This window comes from Aythya marila, assembly GCF_965140915.1.
Source record: "Aythya marila genome assembly, chromosome: 2".
Taxonomy (NCBI): domain Eukaryota; kingdom Metazoa; phylum Chordata; class Aves; order Anseriformes; family Anatidae; genus Aythya; species Aythya marila.
Genome location: NC_139043.1, coordinates 136,661,432 through 136,681,054, shown reverse-complemented (window position 1 = coordinate 136,681,054; position 19,623 = coordinate 136,661,432). Strand labels below are relative to the sequence as shown.

The window sequence follows — 19,623 nt, the reverse complement described above, 5'->3', positions numbered from 1 at the left end:
TTTTTTTTTATTTATTGTTTTGAAAAAAAATCAAGACTTCACTAAATCTGATCCTGTATATTCTCACACTTAACATTTTCACTAGATCGAATAATAGGAAAAAGCTAGTACTGCTACACATTTTTACAGAGGAAACCTAATATGAATTGTCAAAAAATAAATTACAATGCTTCTTTAAGCACAAATGGAAACCCGAGAAGGAATCTTGTCTATTGTCATTCACGTTTTCTGTATTTCCATGGTCTTAACACTAGCAATTTTTCTGTTATTTCTTTTCCCATAAGGATAGTGATCCACAGAGCACCATTTAAGATCTTTTCATATAACATATTTGAGGAAACATCACCCAGATGTTTCCAAGTATCCTGTTATCACTGGATACTTGGATTCTTTTGGTATGATCGACTGGAAAGATCAGTTCCTGGTGCCTGTGTCAATGAGGTCAGATCAGTCCGACTTCCTGAATTATTATTTTACTCTCATAAATTATCCTGGATGGTCTTGCTCAGCATAGTTACTCAATTAGCAGTATTCTATGCATTGTAAGACTGTATTATTATATCCCTGAGGAGAACATAATGTTGCTTCTACTGCTTATTCAGGTTTTTGTTATATTTCAGATGTATTCAGTTCTCTCCGTGGAGGCTTTCCAACACAAAATAGACGCTAGCCATAACTGAACAAAATCAAAATACCTTCAGTAGGTAATAAATTATATCATTATTATTATTAATACAGTTACTCCCATTCCTCCCAGCAATAACAACAAATTGACGTACCCTCTACCCACAAAACAAGAGTTCCTACCTGAATACACTAAACAAAACATAGACCAGAATGAAAACATACCTTAAGTTGTACTTATTTAGAGTGTCAGTTCCCCAGCAGTGTGCCAAACACAAAGAAATAACATAAAATTCAACTGAAATAAAAGTAAAAATTTATATTTTAAGGCATTTACTGTATGCTTGATTCAGTCTTGAAAGCAGTTATAATGACCTACTTTCACAATTTTCTGGCATAGTTTTAGTTGTAAAATATGAATGAAGAAAACCACTGAAATACAATTATGCCTTACAAGACACCAGAAAGAAATTTCAGAGATGCTGGTAGGCATTTCTTTACTGACTTCAAGATGCGAACACGGTTTATAAAAACTTAGTTGCTATAAATATGATTACAACTTTCCACAGAAGTTGTATTGTTGTCTCCTGATACTGACATGCTTTTTCAACCCTATGTCAAGTAAGGAGACACTTAGCTGACCAGCTGAACAACATAATATCTTCAGAAACTAACCAAGGACCCTTTTTATTTTGACCACTTTCTATATGGTAATGGTGCTCTGCAAGCTGAGTATCTCCTGCCTCTCAATTACCAAAAATTTACTTACAGGAAGTCTACAGCACATTCAGTATTTCAGCATTTCAATACCAGGCCTTGTATTAGTGCTTGTGCCAATACATCATTCCTTGTCCAGGCACTTACCATCTGAAAACAGGAACAGGGTGAGATAAAACAGGGAATATTATGAATTCATCAGACACATTAATTGCAAGTTTTAAATCTGTGGTATTCATGTATAATACTGGTATCCAATAATTCTCTTTCAGAGATGGATGTTTAAGGCACACAAGACATGTTTTCGTGATGTGACCTCCCCCTCACGTACCCAAGAGACCATTGACTTGTCTCATTGCAGACACAGCACCACACATGCTTCCTTAGGGCATTAAAGGTTCCCCTGACACTTGGCGAAAAGCTTGCTCACCGTATGACCAGTGCACTCATATAACCCAAGTATTTCAACAACGCATGTGCCTGCCCTGTTATAGAGGCAGTCATGTGGCCACCAGAGAAGCCCCCTTATGGTCATGGGATGGAGGCAGCTTGGGAGCTGTACAAAACATCTTCTGTCCAGCTTATACATGAGGGGCCTTTTCAGAAGGAGCAGCAGGAGCTGCTCTGGCTGCAATGTCCTGGTGGGCCAGGTGCAGGCCTGAGCACAGACCTCTCCAGGGAGCAGCTGAGGGAGAAGGTCTGCTGGCCAGAGCCATACAGACTCTCCTGGTTTCTTCTGCAGACATACAGCACTAACATACAGCTTGGTAGTCACGAGTTTTTCAGAACAACCTGCTCACACTTAATGGGTCAAGAGATCTTAAGAAGTTTTGAAAGAGTTACATTTCACATTTGTCCCAAAACTTGAGTACCTAATCAGTTGTTGTGCAACTGGTTAGATACAACAGAGAAACTTCAGGTTAAAAGTAACATCCCAAATAACTATAGCAGCATGGTATTTAAATCAAATCTAAGCAAGCCACACGATACAGACTCTCTATAGTGCTGAGACTTATACTTGAACATCGCACAAAAAGCTAAAAGCCTTCATTTAGTATCTCAGTAATGACCAGAGTAGATCAGAACTAGTAATGTAGTGCATATTTGACAATATCCAAGTACATTAACATAGTTACATACCTCTGTACTGTCACATGAACAAAATTACACATTTCTAGGTGAGCAAGAGGCTAGGTTTTTCTGGTTGCCCAACCAGACATTCTACAGATCCGTGTAAAGATGGCTTCATCTTCCCCATTCGTTTGAGCTCAGAGAAAATAGAAACGTATATGAAACTGCCATTTTGATAACCATCAAGTTGGTAAAACAGGACAGCACTGCAAAGACTTGCCTACAGGTGTAGTCACTAGTGTCTACACAATTTTCAAAGCTTTCACAGTGTACATTCTTTCCCCTCTGCTTCTTTATTCCCTCCTCACTCTTACTATGTTCAGTTAAGATGCATACTCAGTCTCTCTAATTTCTTCCTGTGTCCCCCTTCTTCTGTACTATTGCCCCTCTCCCTCTTTCTTACCCTTCCTTTCAGTATCCCATCTCTTTAACTCTACTCTTTCCAGATGTTTTAAATTTCCCTCCTACAAAAGTTTACCTACAAAATATACCACAATTTCTGACTTTGCAAATCATCAGCCTGCTTCAGGTACTTGTACATTAAAACTCTTGTCATTCTTGTTTCATGATAAAAGCTGCAAACCTTTCAGAGAACTGAAAAATCCCTTATCAATGTCCAAATGGTGCTTTGCACAATGGAGACCTCCTGATGGGACAACACATGGCTGAATGCTATTTATAAACTTAGGTTGAACCATATGACAATGTTGCAATTATTTTACTTAGATACTGAACACGTAGTATAGCTCATGTATATACTCTGAATTATATAAATATATGTACATATAATCACATTTAATATATATAAACACATATATATATATTAATTATATATATATATATGATTAAAATACAAGCAATCATTTTCCATGTGAAGTACTCTTGTCCTATAAAAGTTCCTTAATTGACAATGAGAGCTTTTCAGAGTGCATTATATGGATTTTCCCTGAAAGAGGAAGCATAAAAAATTGCATAGGATTTTAAATGTTTTAGGTATCAAACAGAAAAACTCTCCATTTTTCCTAGATATTTCCTTGATATTTCAGTATCAAATTTAACTGACATAAACAGAAATGAGGAAAATATATACAGATAGTGAATACACTTGTAGGCTGAAAGGAAAGGAATTAAAAAGCAATAAAAAGCAGTATTAATGCAGTAAAATATAACATACTGTTTTGTTCATGAAAATTGTTTCATTTCAAAATAATGGTGCATGTTTAAATGTGAGAAAAGAACATAATGCAAACACTATTCATCACAGAAGAGAAGGAGTTTTGCAACTGTGTTTCAGCGACCCTTCACAAAATCCCAGTCAGAGTTCCCCCCAAATGTAAGTACAGCAGCTCATGTTGGCTCCTGAGAAGCAAAGGCATTAGTACATTAAGTAGGTTCCAGCAAGCAGAAAATACAAGCCTCAGTCCAACCTGAAAAGAATCTTTGCTAAAAGCCAAGCTTAGTGAATGTTCACACCAGTAAAGAAATAAAAATGCTTGACCATTTTCTTCTTTTGCTAGAATATTGTTGATCAGGCAACTTCAACAAGATATCCAAACAAATAAACCATAATGCATGCACATTATGCACACTTAAATAATTCCAGAGGGGAAAAAAAAATCCAGTTCCTACCAGTTTGGCTAAGTTGTGATGTGCTACGGCTTTTCCGCGAGAGACCCACGATGGCGACCATCTTTGCACCGATGCTGGAGCGTCTCTTCTTGCCGCCGCCACCAACAGTGCCCACTGCCGTGTCCGACTGGCTGCCATCGTTTTTCTCCAGCGTGTACATGTCCCCACCGATGCTGGTGCTCTTAGTCATGTTCTTTCCTGAGGCACCCATCTGTCTGCTTTGCATTTTGGATGTAAAGACACTGTCAGCCCGTGGATGGATAAACAGCGCAGACAAAAAAGAGTAAAAAGGGGAAGACAGAAAAGGACAGGTTTCAGATGGAAAATTTTGGGAGACTGGAGGGTAAAAGCAGCTAATTCACACAGGTAGGGTTTGTTTTTTTAGAGGTAAAACGGAGCAGCTTTAATGGTAAGCTCCTGTTTGGTATTTCATTTTAAATAACAAGCTCTTACTGATTTTCTTAAATAAAATTTCTTACATGACCAGCAAAAGCATATCAAAGGATTAACATATCCGTGTATCATGTACACATTTTTTAAAAACTCTATGCAAGATTATAAGTATGTTCATATATATATATTTTTTTTTGTTTTGACTGATTTGTGTATTGCTTTTCCACATTTGGCTAATCAAATCATATGCATTTGTTCCTCTAGTTTATCAGCTAAGCAGGTTCTGAAAATGGTTTGAGTAGGGATTAATACATAAATCCCTACATAAAAAACATAAACTATCATTTATAGTTCTTGCTTCAACTAGAAACGAGGGCTGCAGATACTCAGCACACATGAATAGTGGTTATGGGTATATTTTTAACTGAGCAGGCTTTCTTTTTGTTACTAAAAGCTGGTGTCTACTATGCTGGTATCTTCTTACAATATTCTATAAACCTAAATAGTCACAAGCTAAAATACAAAGTGTTGTCCACAGTTGTGGAAAAGCAAAGGGTCTTCAAGACCCTTCAGTAAACCAAAGAAAAGTCACTTCCTGGCTCCCCTATATTATTCTTATGATTTTCCTACAGCAGCTACAGTGCATCACTACTTGACAATGGCTTGGGTAAAAAAAGGACAGGTGAAAATAAGCTTGCTTCAGTATAATGTTTTTTGAATTTACTCTTCCCATCCCTTACGCATCTCATTTGTATGTTTCTTGAGCTTTATCTATGGCACTATTAAGTTGTTACTCGCCTGCATTTTTGCCATTTGAGGTGGCACAGCAATATACTTATGCTGAGCATGTGCTGTCCCTCTAATAGTGTCTTTATCACCAAATAATTATTTTAAGTGTAACAACATAAACACACTAAGTGGTTCCAGTTCCTCACCAATATCCCAACTTTTGACTCTCACAGCAAAATAATTATTTAATAGTAAGTTCTTTGGTTATCTGGTCTGAGATTATAAAAGCATTTTTTATTTACTTATTTAAACAGGCACTGCACACAAATTCACCAGTGAGGACACCACAGTTCAGGAGGTACAAATCAAAAAAAATTAGTTTTCAGTCCCCAAGACAGAAGGTTGAACTGTGGGCAGACTGAGAGACAGCCTTAGTGCTGCTTGGGAAATTTACATTCTACAACCCTCTCAGTTGCTCTGCCCCTCTTCTTCACACATACGTACACACAAATAAATACACACAAGTATATATTCCTCAGTGAAACAGATACTTGATTCATTAATGAACAGAATGAAAGTCTGAAGTCTAGCTTTGATTTCTAAACATCCAGACATTTCGAGGATATTTTCAGTAATCTAGTTCATTTATCCTATGTTTGTGATGAAATTACACAGTGATTAACTTATCCAGTTCTTTTATTCCCTCCCTTTGGCAACAAATGCATGTAAAAACATGTATAAAGCATTTTTAAAACACTTGGACATTACATGACTTAAATTAACTTTACTTATAAAATGGAATTTTATTATAATACATATGTTGTTCTTATTTATAGACTGTTTCTACAGGCTCTAAGCAGCTGCATCTGAATTATCTGCTAGACACGCACAGCACTCCCAGAGGGACCTGATCTCCCAGTGGTCCACGTTAAGGGACCTTTCCTTTGCACGGAAATGGTGATCTACGATGATAATAGCAGTACACGTCCACATTTTGCCCTGACATGTAACCAGTAGAGGGCTGGACAAACAGTCAGACTGGAACACTCTTCAGCAAATGTGGGCCTGATAATATGCACAGAGAGTATTTCTATTTCAGTGAAATTCTTGCACAGAACTCAGCCCTTTATAATTCTCTTCATTGCATCTCACTAGTAAGTCCATACTAGACACAGTGTTAGACAATCTGTAGAGAACAAAACAACAGAATATTTTTGGAAATCAGGGAAAATTATTATTTTTGTGTGCATGTGTCAAAAGCAAAGGTATTGTTGGGTCTTTTACTACTGATTGGAAATGGGATGAGCCATCAGATTTGGAACAACAAAGTAACTTTTTAAGATATTTGAGAGGTGCCAATAAAACTTTTTGCCCTTTAGTTGGCAGCCACATCTACATGAAGGCACAGAATGCTTGATGTTGAACCACAACACTGAGAAAAACACAAAAACTAGTTTACCTGGTGAATTTCACACTAAAATCAAGTGGGATAGGATGTTGGTAAAGAGGCAGGGAAGGAAAAAAAAAGTGGATCTGTATTCCTGGAGCTTTTTATCACTATGATAACTGACTTGTGAGATGATAACATCACATGCTGTATTTCCTTTCAAACTAACACCTTTAGAGATTGCTTCACAGGACGGAGATGCCACATGAACTAGTTCTCCGTTTCAACACTATCTCACAAATAAGAAATAACAAAGAGATCTAGAAAGGTCATTGTTGGGAAGAGACAGTGTATTCAGCTTTATGTCAGGCTAAATTCTAAGAATCAGAAAATCAGAGCCCTTTACCCAGTAATGCAAGTTTTTAAAGGAAATGTGATTAATTTCAGTGTTGTCTGTCAGAGCTCTTTGATGTATTTTTTCAAGCAGTTGCATTCATATTTAGCACAGGAGTAAAAAACTAAAGCTATTTAGTTCCTAAAACTGTTTTGAAAACAGATCGTTGGAGAGAGATCTTAAGAATGCTCCCTTGGGGAAAGACTTAGTATAAGTCATTAAATCTCTGTTATTTCATATGGGAGCTCGTTCTCACAGCACAGACTGGTAGGAGGAAAGTATTTTTACTGCCTGCAGAACAACCTACTCCAATGTTACGTTTTTCAAGAGCCACAGAATATCCCGAGTTGGAACAGACCCACAAGGATCATCAAGTCCAACTCCTGGCTCCACACAGGACCATCCAAAAATCAAACCATGTGCCTGACAGCATTGTCCAAATGCTTCTGGATCTCCAGCAGGCTTGGTGCTGTGACCAGTGCCCTGGGGAGCCTGTTTCAGTTTCCGATCACCCTCTGTCAGTGAAGAACCTTGTTCTAATATCCAACCTGAACCTCCCCTGTTGCAGCTTCATGCCATTCCCTTGGATCCTATGATATCCAGGAAGTCTGTGAGCTCCTGTTGTATTTTATAACAGAAAATAGTAATTATGCCATTGCTTTACAAGTGATATTAACACTTAGGAAAGGTCTTATGACATAGCAGTGAAAACAGAAATAGTCTGTTTTCTCATAAAACACAAATTCTGAATTATAAAATCAATTTGTTATGTGTGTACCTGCTAACCACGAGGTAGACTTACTCAACCAGTTTTTTTTGACCAAATAAGAAAGCTAGGAAACAGAATTCAAGTGAAGAAAAAAGTATTTAATTTTAGGATTGAGTGGATAGTCCAAAAACTAGTACAAATGGCTAATATTGAAAGTTCATTCACCATTCGCTATTTTCACCCCCTGAATATTTTATTCTAAAAATACTTGTTCTAATTAAAGTTTTGGGGTTGTTTTGCTCTGTAAGAGCAGCAGGGGGAACATCTTTGTTATGTTCCCAGCTAGCCAACAGCTCTTGGAGAAAGCCATTATATAGCAGTGGCTTTGTTTTTTCTCAGTTCCTCCTTTTGGGAAAAAAAAAAAAAAAAATCTTGGGGAAATAAGTACTAGGAGAGTTTGAAAGGCTTATAGTACTTCATAGTAAACCTGCAGTGCTCATGAGCAAACCAGCTCCTTCATCTGTACTCTGAACTCTTTTGGCCATTCAAGCCCTCCCTCACTAATTATTACTGGATACCTGTGAAGCTATCCTTCTACCCAGACTGCCTTTTGACAGTGCCAGAAATGGATTACTTCTAGAAAAATAGGGTGTTGTATGTCAGCTTGCGCTCCTTTCTGAGGTAACATAACTATCAGAAGGATGTCAGAGTTAAGAGACTACCTCCTACAAACTTTTATTTTATCTGGAAACAGAAATTACTTATCCAGGAAGTTTTCTTTCCATGTACACATACACAAACATAATCCCACATCCACATTCAGTTAAATATGTACATCTTAAATTTATGAGATGATATGAGTCAAGGAATAGATGTGCAGTAAAAATAGGGTTTCCAAGTTGTCTGATGCTACTCAACTTAAGAAAATCCTCCACGATGAGAATATGCAGCCGTATGGGGCCTAAATAAATAAATAAATAGTGTTAGGCCATCATGTGAATGATGGTGCAAGAATCACCCTCATTAAAATCAAAACAGGAACAAACTTATCACAGCACCCCAACTGTGAGGCAGCCACAGAGTGGAGGTAGCCAGGCCCCTGACTATGGCTGGGGGACCAACTAGTCTGACAGAGCAGGGCGATGTTGCTTCCTGTACTGTTCCTAGTTCTCTTCAGTTCTGAGATGTAGCTTTATACACCCTTCCTAAAATACAGCATTCCTCTGTAGTCTCTTCACAGAGTACAAGAAGGAGTACTAAAATGCATTTAAAGTGGCTAGTAACAGCCTCCAACATCTCATCCCCCAGTCTATATGTATAGCCAGGGTTGTTCCTTCCCAGTTTAGTGGTATAGAGCCTTAAACTCCTTGGCTATACAGCAAACCTCAGATTGTTCTTACATTCTGATACTCTACAGACCAATAGTAGCTCATAAGCTATTTCTGAATGCGTTTTGAAGAAAAACAGTAAGCCAGTCTGAAAATGCTGTTCATATACAGCCTTCTAGAAAATCCAGTATTATGCTTCTGGATTTCTCACAGCCACTTATCTTAGGATCCATTTTCAAAGACCCACTTGTTTTCAAATCAGGGAGTGTAATTCTCCTCTGGAATCAGATTTGTTGTCAAGGTTTTCCAGACTCCTACCATAGCAGGTAATCAGCAACTATCTTGCTCTTCTCACTTTGTCAATATCTGTGCTGATACAGATTAGAAAACACTGGCAGAGAACCTCTCCCAAAGTACAATGCCCATGACCTGCAGCTTGGAATACGATCTCTTAGGAGCTGACACATAGCCAGAAGGAAATACTGCCCGAGGAAATCCTCAAAGAACGGAAAGAGGCAGGAAAATAGGTTGCACAAGAAGATCTTTGATTCAGTTTTGGTATTTCATGCTTTAGACAGACCACATCCTTGATATCTGACCAAGAAGAAAAGCAACTTTTTGTGAAGTTTCAGTTAAGAGGAGAGATTTCACAATGTGAAAGGATCCTGCCCTAAAGGGAGAGAAACTGTTCTGAAGCCACTTGACATACAGCAATATAGTTAAGATGGACTGCAGTGTGGACAAACGCTCTAGAACCTAAATAAACAAGGTCTGCATAAAAACAACAACAACAACAATCTATTTTTGAAAGTTAAGAAAAAAAAAGTCAGAAATTTCACCCAACTTCTCCCAATGTCTGACTTATTGGTGTTTCGAACGCATTTAATGGGTTTACAAAAAATACTTGTTTTAGAATTAATTGACAATATTGTTGGCTGCTGATACATTTTCCATAAGAGCAATTGGAGACACACAGAACATTCATTGTTTCGTATGTACCAAATGGAAAATTTCCTCCTCTTTCCATAGTTAAAAACCTGCAGTCTTTGGCTGCCACTTTTGAACCAATTGCAGAGATTGTATGGCATCTCACTAGTTGGTCAGAAACTTGCCTAAGGAAACAATCTTTTTTTTAATAGAAACCATCTGATTAGTAGAATAAGTGCCAAATTTCCTCGGGAACCTTTCATTTAAGACAGAAACAAACAAACAAACAAAAATCCCACAACAAAATAACAGCAAAAACCCACTGACACCTGGGAGTCCTTATGCTTTACCATGCCTGTTGAGATTTACAATATGTGGTAAACCAGCCAGAGATGAAGCCAAGGATGGAGAAACTGAAAACGATGACTCTCTTAAAAATTGTTACTGCTATAAAAAGCAATTGCGAAGTCCCAGCGGTTAAAGAACCTTATTAAGATTTTTGCAGACATCCTCTACTGTCGAACAAGAAACTACTGCCCATTCTTTCTGTACATTAAGCAATCCAACAGACAGCAATGAGGAAGGCTAAACCAGGAAAATACACTGATTCAGTCCTTCCCATAAACAAGAAATACAAATGACCAACAGACCCAAACCCAAACCAAAGATAATATTTTCAAACTAGAAGCAAAGACAAACATCTTGCCTGGTCTATTGCCAGTTAAAATGCTTCCAACTGCATGGATTTATACATGTTCTCCAAGAGAAATCCTCTCTTAAAACACCACAGTCACTCAAAAAACACAGATCATATCCTCTCAGGCAGCTTTTGCTTGAGAGTCTCATTTTGCTCTCCTAGACTCAAAATGCTATTCTATCCATTCCTAATTATGACTGATAGACTAAAATTATTATGACAATCTTGATTTTTTTTTTTTGTTTTTCACTTACCAACAAATACACTTTACTAAAACCAGTGTTATAAAGCACAGTTTTTTTTCAACTCTATGGTATTATATTCTTACATGTCAAGGAGATGAAAAGCAATTGTAACCATTGTATTAATTATAATTAGTAGGATTTCTGGGTATTTTTTGTTTTGTTTTGTTTTGTTTTCAGTCTTCATTACAAATGAATTAGAAATGAAGCAATTCATCTCATTGCTCTGCCAAAAGAATATGCACAAGAGAATCAGATTTATACCCAAGTCATTTGGCAGATCTTGGCAGGTTTCTTTTTTCCCAGTGAAAATTCAGAATTAATACTTCCCTGTTGTTCACCCTAGTTCTCTGGTAATGATGCCTAACTAAACTAAAGCATCTGCAATTGTAAAAACGCACTTTGCCAAGTTAGAGGTACAGCCATGTGCTGTGATGTCCTAGGGAGGGTACGAAATTTAACATTTTTTTTCAGTTGCTTTAAAAGGTATTTTCTTATATATGTCATTTGTGAGACTGGATGACCACTGAAGATTTCTTTTATAGAAGCAGGATAGGAATTTTAATTCAATTCTCAATAGATATCTTTACTTATCTGGAGACATTCTCATTTCATTAATTTGCTGAGGAAATTTAACAAAAACAACATTATGGGGACAGCTGTGATGTTGGAAATATTTCCATGGGAACAATGCCTCTGGCCAATGCACATACTCATTTGCCAATTCATATCAGAGACACAATACAGGTTTGAAATTATAATGATTTAGTCTCCTGAGGTTCACTTGACCAAAAATTATCCTATTAACTTATTTGTGATATAAATCTCTAATAGCTACTGGACTGACTTCATTGCTAAGTTTATTTTATTGAAATTATAACAGGAAAGGTGGTAGAAAACAACAGATTTTGGAATTGGCTTTTTTTTAATGGATTCAGCTAAACACAGAAAAAAAATATTTTTAATGATTAATTAGTGAATAAAGTAGTGATTATAATGCATTTTGTTTTGTATATTATTCAAAGACAACTTGTGTGCACAACTGAAAATAAAAATAACATTTTTAAAGATCACTTTCATATTATCATTAATATATTACTCTGCTAACAGCTGTGAATCTACGCAAAAATCCCTTCCTTTGATACAGCGAACTAAACCAGGCATTCAAAATGTGTGAATTCAAGAGAAGCCTAGAAAGAAAACAAGCTAAGGAGCAAAAGTCTTGCATTAGCCAGCTGTCATTTTAGTTTGATACTCATTTGCAAATACAAGTCCACATGAGCTCTGAAGGCCTGGTAATAAGGAAAAGAAAATAAAGACAGCATCAGTTGTGTAACACACAGCACGTTAACAACAGGCCTGCCAAATTAAAGCTGACAGTGGGCAATCTGGTTTAATTGACAATGTGTTTTAGAGAAATGGACCTATGCTTATTTGAACATATTGTTGAATAAAAATTTTCCAGCAGAGAAGCAAGATAGGGATCATTCTGTTTCCACTATTAACAATGCTTACTAAGACCTAAAATCACAAGAGAAATAATGCTAAATCAAGTCCCAAAGTGATAAAATTTTCGAATTTGAAGGTAAACATTCTCAAAAATATATAGAGATAAAAGACATTGTATTGCCTCAGGGTACGGTGAGCCATAACTTAGCATCTTTATTTGCTAAACTGAAATCATCTATAAGGAAGATTTTTTGATTTAGAAAATACATTGAGAGCTGGAGAACTCTAGTCATGCAGGAACTAGATTGGATGTGCTACTGTGTACAGCAGGGTGAAAATCACGAAATATGCAGGGAAGAATTAAATGTTCTGAAAAGCCATTATTCCAATAGATTTCTGTAGTCAATATGGATTTGACTATAGCTGCATCTATACTTTGCTCATGGAAAATAGGGCTGTTTTGATCAGTACTGTGCAATGTGACCATGCTCATGTTTGTACTGCTCATGTGTGTGTGCAACAGGATGAGGAGGGGGGTGTCTAAACAATAAAGCAGCTCTGATGTTTCCTTCATTCCTTGTAAAATTCAGGTTGCTTGAGGACTCCAAAAAATCAGGGTCAGAATAGACACTGCTATCAAATCCATAGCATATTTCTGAATTGATCTTCTGGGACTGAGAGCTAAATGGACACAAGCAAGAGATCTGAAGCCATAATTACCTCAGCCAAAGGGACGTTATCTGGGACATCATGATCTTGCCTGTCTGACTTCTGTCATTTTGACAAAATGACTTTGAGTCACTTGGGGCCTCTGGGGGAAATTAGAAAAGCATACAGAAAACCTGAAAGCATCGTTAAAAGAAAATGTCGTGAGGAAATTTGGCTTACATCCTTCTCAGCTCAAGTCTGCAAATGTTGTTCCCTGATGTGGAGAGGACAGGTCCATGACCAGAGCTCCCGGCTGAGGAAGTATGCACACTTGCATGCCATACACGTTTGGAGCAAAGGCTTGCTTAGGTAGCGCTTCTTGGGCTTTGTAGGCTAAGATGAGTAAAACTACTATGTGATAATATTGAACCAAAATGTTCAGATGCTTAGTCAAATAACCTTAAAATCAGAAAGATGGGCAATAGCAAACCACTGCAGCATCATCTTACCCTGGGAATTATATAAGTAATGGACCAACACTGAGCCCCCAACCTTTAGTTAAAATACCATACTTGCTAGATGGGTCTGGCAATGTGTTTCAAAGAACCTGTGTTTCAGAAGCACCTTTGTGAAGCAACATGAAGGAAGTTCATATGTCTTTCTTAGAAGGCTAAGCGATAAGTTTATTCATTATTTTTGATTAAGTACATTTAGAGGAATCAGAAAAGGCACTATATTACTTTTATGGAATCTTTTCACATTTCTAGTTAAAATCATACTCAAAGAAAAACAATGAAAACATACAGCACTAAGAGAGAACCACAGAATCATGGTGTCAGAGAGAGAAATGAGCTTCCTAATTAAATTCTTTGCTTTGGTAAATTTCTATTCCACACTTAGTTGTTGCTATTGCTATTCAAGTCCACAGGCCTATTGTGCCCAATCCTGTAGATATAGAAGTCTGCTAACGAAGAACTTGTAATTCAAACTGGTTTTAAATATCTTTAGAAAATGAGCCTTTTTTTCCAAAACATTTAAAAAGCAAAAATTAATTTCAATATTTTTACTTGCTTCAAATCCTCTTTTTGTTTCTTTTGATCATCTCTACGTCTTGTGTGTCTCTGGGGCTTTACATCTGCACCTCAGTATAAAAAACAGAAACAAAAACACAAAACAAACAAACAAACAAAAAAACAACAACAAAAAAACTACTGATGCACAGTTAAATGACCTTTAGAAACAGGAGTACATCAGTGCTTTCTGGATCACAGCTCAGAGCTGACACTCAGCAGAGGTTGAAGTGCAGGCTACATTTCATGTAGAAGGAAGCAGTCTCAATAATATTGTGTTGTTGTCAAAGAAAAAATGTCTGAGTTCCCTGCTGGGCATCATATATCAAAGCTGCAGACAGTTTCATATAAAGTATTTTCACTGCTCATCTGTTAAAAATGTGTACTTCCAAATTCATTACTTTATTATTTCCTTGAAAAAAATAATAAATATAAGTTTACTATGTGTAAAGGAGTCTATATGTCTTTTATACCTACTCCACAGTACCAGGAAAAAAAAAGGGTCTCTAAGAGTTTGATAGATGGTGATGAGTAACTTAGAAACAGGTGCCTTTGCTGGATTTCTTAAATGATTTGTATTTTACTCTATAGATTTCACAAAAAATAAAAATAAAAATTAATACAATTCCTTTATGAAGCATTGATGTTTTGTATCCTTTTCCATACTATTTTTCCAGAAGTCACAGATAATTTTCCTCCGCATGTCATCTGTGAAAGTGCAGAACACAAAATGGCCAAATTACTGACTGCAGGCATTGTTGCTAACACAGTTGCTGTATGAATTTTCAGCTTCTGAAGAGTTGCCTCAATGTAGAACACTAAAACAAGTTTAAAACTTACATAAATAAAGTGGATTGGGATTGTTACTTCAAATAGAGCAAGAATTTGTCATGAACTGCTAACAGACTCTATAGTCCAATAATTTTAACCCAATAAAAAAAAAAAAGGTTGATTTTAGGTACTTTGATTTCAGAGACACACACCAGCTACACGTAAGCTGTTTATCTCTCTGCTTAGCTAATGAGAAGCATGCAGAACAGTTATGTTAGGGGGACACGAAACAGAGTTGCTGCTTTTTGTTCCAGGTCTCAGTCCACCATATCTGTCCCAGACTCCTGAATAAATGTTTTGCATTCAAAAATAGGTGGTGAATGTGGTATGGCAACCTGGTGGTCTGATCCCAGGAGCAGCAAGTTCACTTTGTTGTGATGGTTAAGGAAAGTGCAACAACAACTTCTTGGGTTGAGTACAGTCCAAAAGTCATTCTCACCCCATGCTGGGAACAGGGCTAGTCTCACAAAGGGAAGGGTGCCAGGGGAGGCTGGTGGCATCGTACCTCATCCTGCCTGCTGCCCCACTTACTCGTCCAGGGGTGGCACCAGGTGTTGTCAGGGCCTGAGCTCATTGCCATGGAGAGGGAAAGTGCTTTTGACGCTCTTTCCCAGGGTACCCAGACTGTGGCCAGGCCTTTACGAGCTCACAAACACTGCAGTTTGTGCTTCAGGGAGGGCCTGGCCTACTAGGAGTGCATGATTCAGCTGGCCAGCAGAAGCTCAAATCCAGTATTTACAGGAAGCCTCTGCTAGATCTATCGGGGTACAGACTCCTAAAAGACCTACCACACGGTGGGGAAAGGGTCTCAGGCCACAGCGCTCGCTCACAAGCATGTGGCCTGCTTGGCGAGAAAGGTTGGGCACAATTAACTTCTTTCATCCATTAAAGCAGTTGGAACAATCACTATAATTATTCTGAAATAGCTTTAAGAAAGCAAACAATACATGCACATTGAAAACAGATTTCTTGATGCTTGTTATCTTTTGCAGAGCTTTCGATATTTTTACCAGAATATAGATTTTTTAAAGTGCTACTGGCTTCCACTCCTATGGAGGAGCTAGCACAGGCTGAATTTCTGTATTTTTTCATCCAGCTTTGCAAAACACTGCATTTAACTGATAATGGCTGCAATCATGGTAGAAGCTTCATAAAAAATGAAACACTAAGATTACAATATAATGAGAAACTAAGGAACAAATACTCATCAGGCATCAGTTTTAAAACCTACATAATTAAATTCTTTGAAGAATTTTTTGACTGAATGACACAAAAAGAACTAGAAAGTGACTTGGAGATTAATCCAATTCCCTTGCATCCCACAAGGGAAAGGGCACAGAGAGCATGAAGTACCATTATGAACAGAAAAGGTTTTTTATCTGAACAAATCCATTACTTAAAACTACATGCTGTATTCCTTTTTTTTGTATCTTTAAGTACTTCTGCAAAATTACATTCCAGATGACTTTCTCCACTACAAATTTTCATTCTTCGCTTGTGTCATCCTCCTATTAATCAGCTCTATTTCTTTGACTATCTATTTAGGATTTACTTCTTTTCTTTACACTGGGTCTCACTGATATAAAACATAGCAAAACAGGTGATCCACCATCCTCCTGTGCTGTCTCTGCATTCTCCTCTTAATACATTTCTCTTCACTTGCTCTTGTCACAGAGGTAGAAATTTTTCACTGGATCTCTTCTTAAACTGATTGATTTGATTAAGTGAGATTGGATGCTACCTTCTTATTTCTTTCCCCCCTGCCTCTTACTTTCCTTACTCTCACCTCTGCTCACCTCATCACAGAGTGGCTGAGGCCGGCAGGGCCCTCTGGAGCCAGCCAATGCCACCCGTGCCCAAGCAGGGACACCCAGAGCAGGGTGCCCAGCACCACGTCCAGGCGGCTGCTGAAGGGCTCCAAGGAGGAGACCCCACAGCCTGTGGGCAGCCTGTGCCAGGGCTCCGTCACCCGCACAGCACAGAAGGGCTCCTGGTGCTCAGGGGGAGCCTCCTGGGGGCCAGGTTGTGCCCAAGGCCTCCTGTCCTGGCACTGGGCACCACTGCACACAGCCTGGCTCCGTACTCGCTGCACCCTCCCTTCAGCTGTCTATAGACATCAATAAGATCTCCCCTGGCTTCCCCCCCCCCCCTTTTTTTTAATCATTTTTTTTTCCCCAAGTTGTAGAAACATGCTTTAACATATCCCTTTATAATGTAGAACAGAATGCCTAGTCTTGCTCTCATCAGTTCTGCAAGTATTGTCACATCTCCTTTCTCCTTTTCATCTCTGAATTAATTGAATGATCAAATGCATTGTTTAAAATAACTGATCTCCTGTTTTCCAATTCCATTTCAAACACTTTCCAAACAACTATCTTTCACCTCTCGCATTCAATTGAAACTACATCTGCCAAAGTTTTTAATAATTTCTTAAGATTGTGATAGTATACTGGTCTCTCCTTTGCCTTGCTACAATTAACCATGCTCTGAAAAGTTATCCTCCCTGAGTTTCTATACTGCATCACACCTCAGATTTGCCCTCTCTCTAATTTTTTATTCGACATCTGCTCTAGTAGATCTTCATTTTCTGCCCAACCAGTTAACTGTGATGGCCCCACAGGACTATATCAATATCTCTTATGTTGATATCCCTAAATTAGCCTCTCTTCATCAACAGTACGTCAAAATATTATCCCCTCTGCAGTAAAAACTCCATCTCTTCTCCCCTGCCTACACTAAAACCTCCTCATGAATCACTAATCTCAACTCAGCATCACTAAATTCAGTATTTCCTTCCAAGACCTCTCATCTGCTTCTTCTCTCAGCCACGTGGACCATGCATGTCATTCAGGCCTGCTCTTTGGGCAGCCCTTTTAATTCAAGCTTCATATTAGGCGCACATTTTTATGACTTACAAGTACTTTCTGTTTCACACCTCTACCTCTTCTGTCCATCCACACAGCTAATTGTTTTATCTGCTCTCTCACATATCATATGTCATGTATTTCTTCTCCACCTCTGGCAATTTACCTAACCAAAGCCCGTTCCAGGACACTGTAGGAAAGATAAGTTTCATAGCCTTTCAGTTTGGCTGTACAACCTTTCACTGTGCATCAATACAAAGGTACTCTTTTCTTTATCCAGCTGTACGTAAGTTGTCTTTGTTTTCCAGTATTTAACAGTTGTTCCTTATCCCATTTATCTTCTCCCATTCAGGACTAAAAGTTCAGCTCCTGCTGCTGAACAGACTTACCCCGTCATCCACTTGTGGTATTTTTAGTAAGCAACTCATGTTTTTTCCCCCATGAATCTAATGCTTGAAAAGAGCTCTCCAGAAGCATTCACAAAAAAATCTTATTTTCTTTCTTCCAATCTCCCCTTAGTGCTCCCTGTTGTCAAGATGTCCCCAGCCCTGTATTGTCACTGTCTCCTGTCATGTGAAATATTTCATAACTCTCCTGTGGTCCCCTCTCTGCACTCATATGTCATCTCATGATTTAGACTCCCTGTGCTTGGAACAGAGCCCATATTTTTCTTCTGTATTTGAACAGCTTCTAAAAGAGTGAAATCCTTATCTGTTACTACAATTGTATATTGATATGAGAAAACAAAACTATCTTCTTTATTAGAATTAATGTTTTGGATTCCTATTTAGAAAAACATTAAGAAAGGTTAAGATTTAGAGCAGTCAAAAAGATTTCCTGCACTTTTTAAATATTCTGAATGCTTACACTATAGATCTAAGAGGGCTTTTTGTCCCTAATATCATCAGGGAGCCGGAATAAGAAATATTGTCAGATAACTGTACATAAAGAATCCTTAAAGATTACAACAGTGAAACCTGATCTGTGCTTTCTGTTTACTAGCATGCCTTGCCAAAAAAGAACACAATTATGCTTTCACTGTACATCAACCATATGCCAATTTTTAGTTTTACAAGGTTTAATGAAGGCAAAATCTGACTCTGCAGCTATTTCTGCCAAAAAAGATTTATTGACTTATTGTACTCCAGTGCTCTAAAACCTAATGCAATTTATTGCACTGAAGTACTCTTCAAAATAGGCATGGGATGAACCCATGATGGATATCTGCTTTCTTGGTCAGTTAAGTTACTTCGAACCTACCTATAATCTCAGCAGATTGAAGCCCTTAGTGTGACTATTAACATTATTCAGAAAATATATGAGTACAGTGCACGGTGACTTTGAAATGTACATCAAGAGGTATGATGTATCCTTAATGAACTAATTTTTGATGATAGTGTGATTGAGAACAGCCACTATGTCTCCAAATTTCCCAGAGGAAAGGTGACTGCTGTTCAACTAAAGATATACCTGTGACGTACAAGCGTATGCACTCAATCTGCACTCTAGCTTTTTTTGGATACCCAAGATCACAGGATCTGGGTAATAATTTACTACTATTTTTTGCTTGGTGAGATGGCTGCTTCAGTTCTGATGGGTAACTCAAATACCTGTTGATATGATATTGATATTTATTAAGTGATGTTTTGTTGATTGGGTTATTTGTTAAGTGATGTTTTGTTGATTGCTTCATAATGGTGTTGGGCATGAAAACATTTTTGGAAAGCTGCAGTTGTTAACTAGCAATAAGCAGCTTGTATCAGCACTTCCAGATACTTAACTCCACTAAGACTTCAATAAAGCATCTGTGCATACAGATATTACATATCCCCAGTTTTAAAATACTTACTAATT

The 19,623-nt window shown here is 37.8% G+C and overlaps 1 protein-coding gene across 26 annotated transcripts in view; it reads right to left on the bottom strand.

Moving 5' to 3' along the window:
* The window catches only part of RIMS2 (regulating synaptic membrane exocytosis 2), a gene marked incomplete at its 5' end in the record, with an annotated part of 447,679 nt that overhangs the window by 45,087 nt on the left and 382,969 nt on the right, over positions 1-19,623 (bottom strand). For 8 of the 26 annotated variants that reach the window (XM_082754461.1, XM_082754481.1, XM_082754472.1 and 5 more), the window contains one exon: positions 4,102-4,343. The exons of the other annotated variants lie outside the window; for them this stretch is intronic. In XM_082754461.1, the coding sequence (XP_082610587.1) occupies positions 4,102-4,343 (242 nt within the window). The remainder of the gene's footprint in view (positions 1-4,101; positions 4,344-19,623) is intronic. 26 annotated transcript variants of the gene reach the window in all.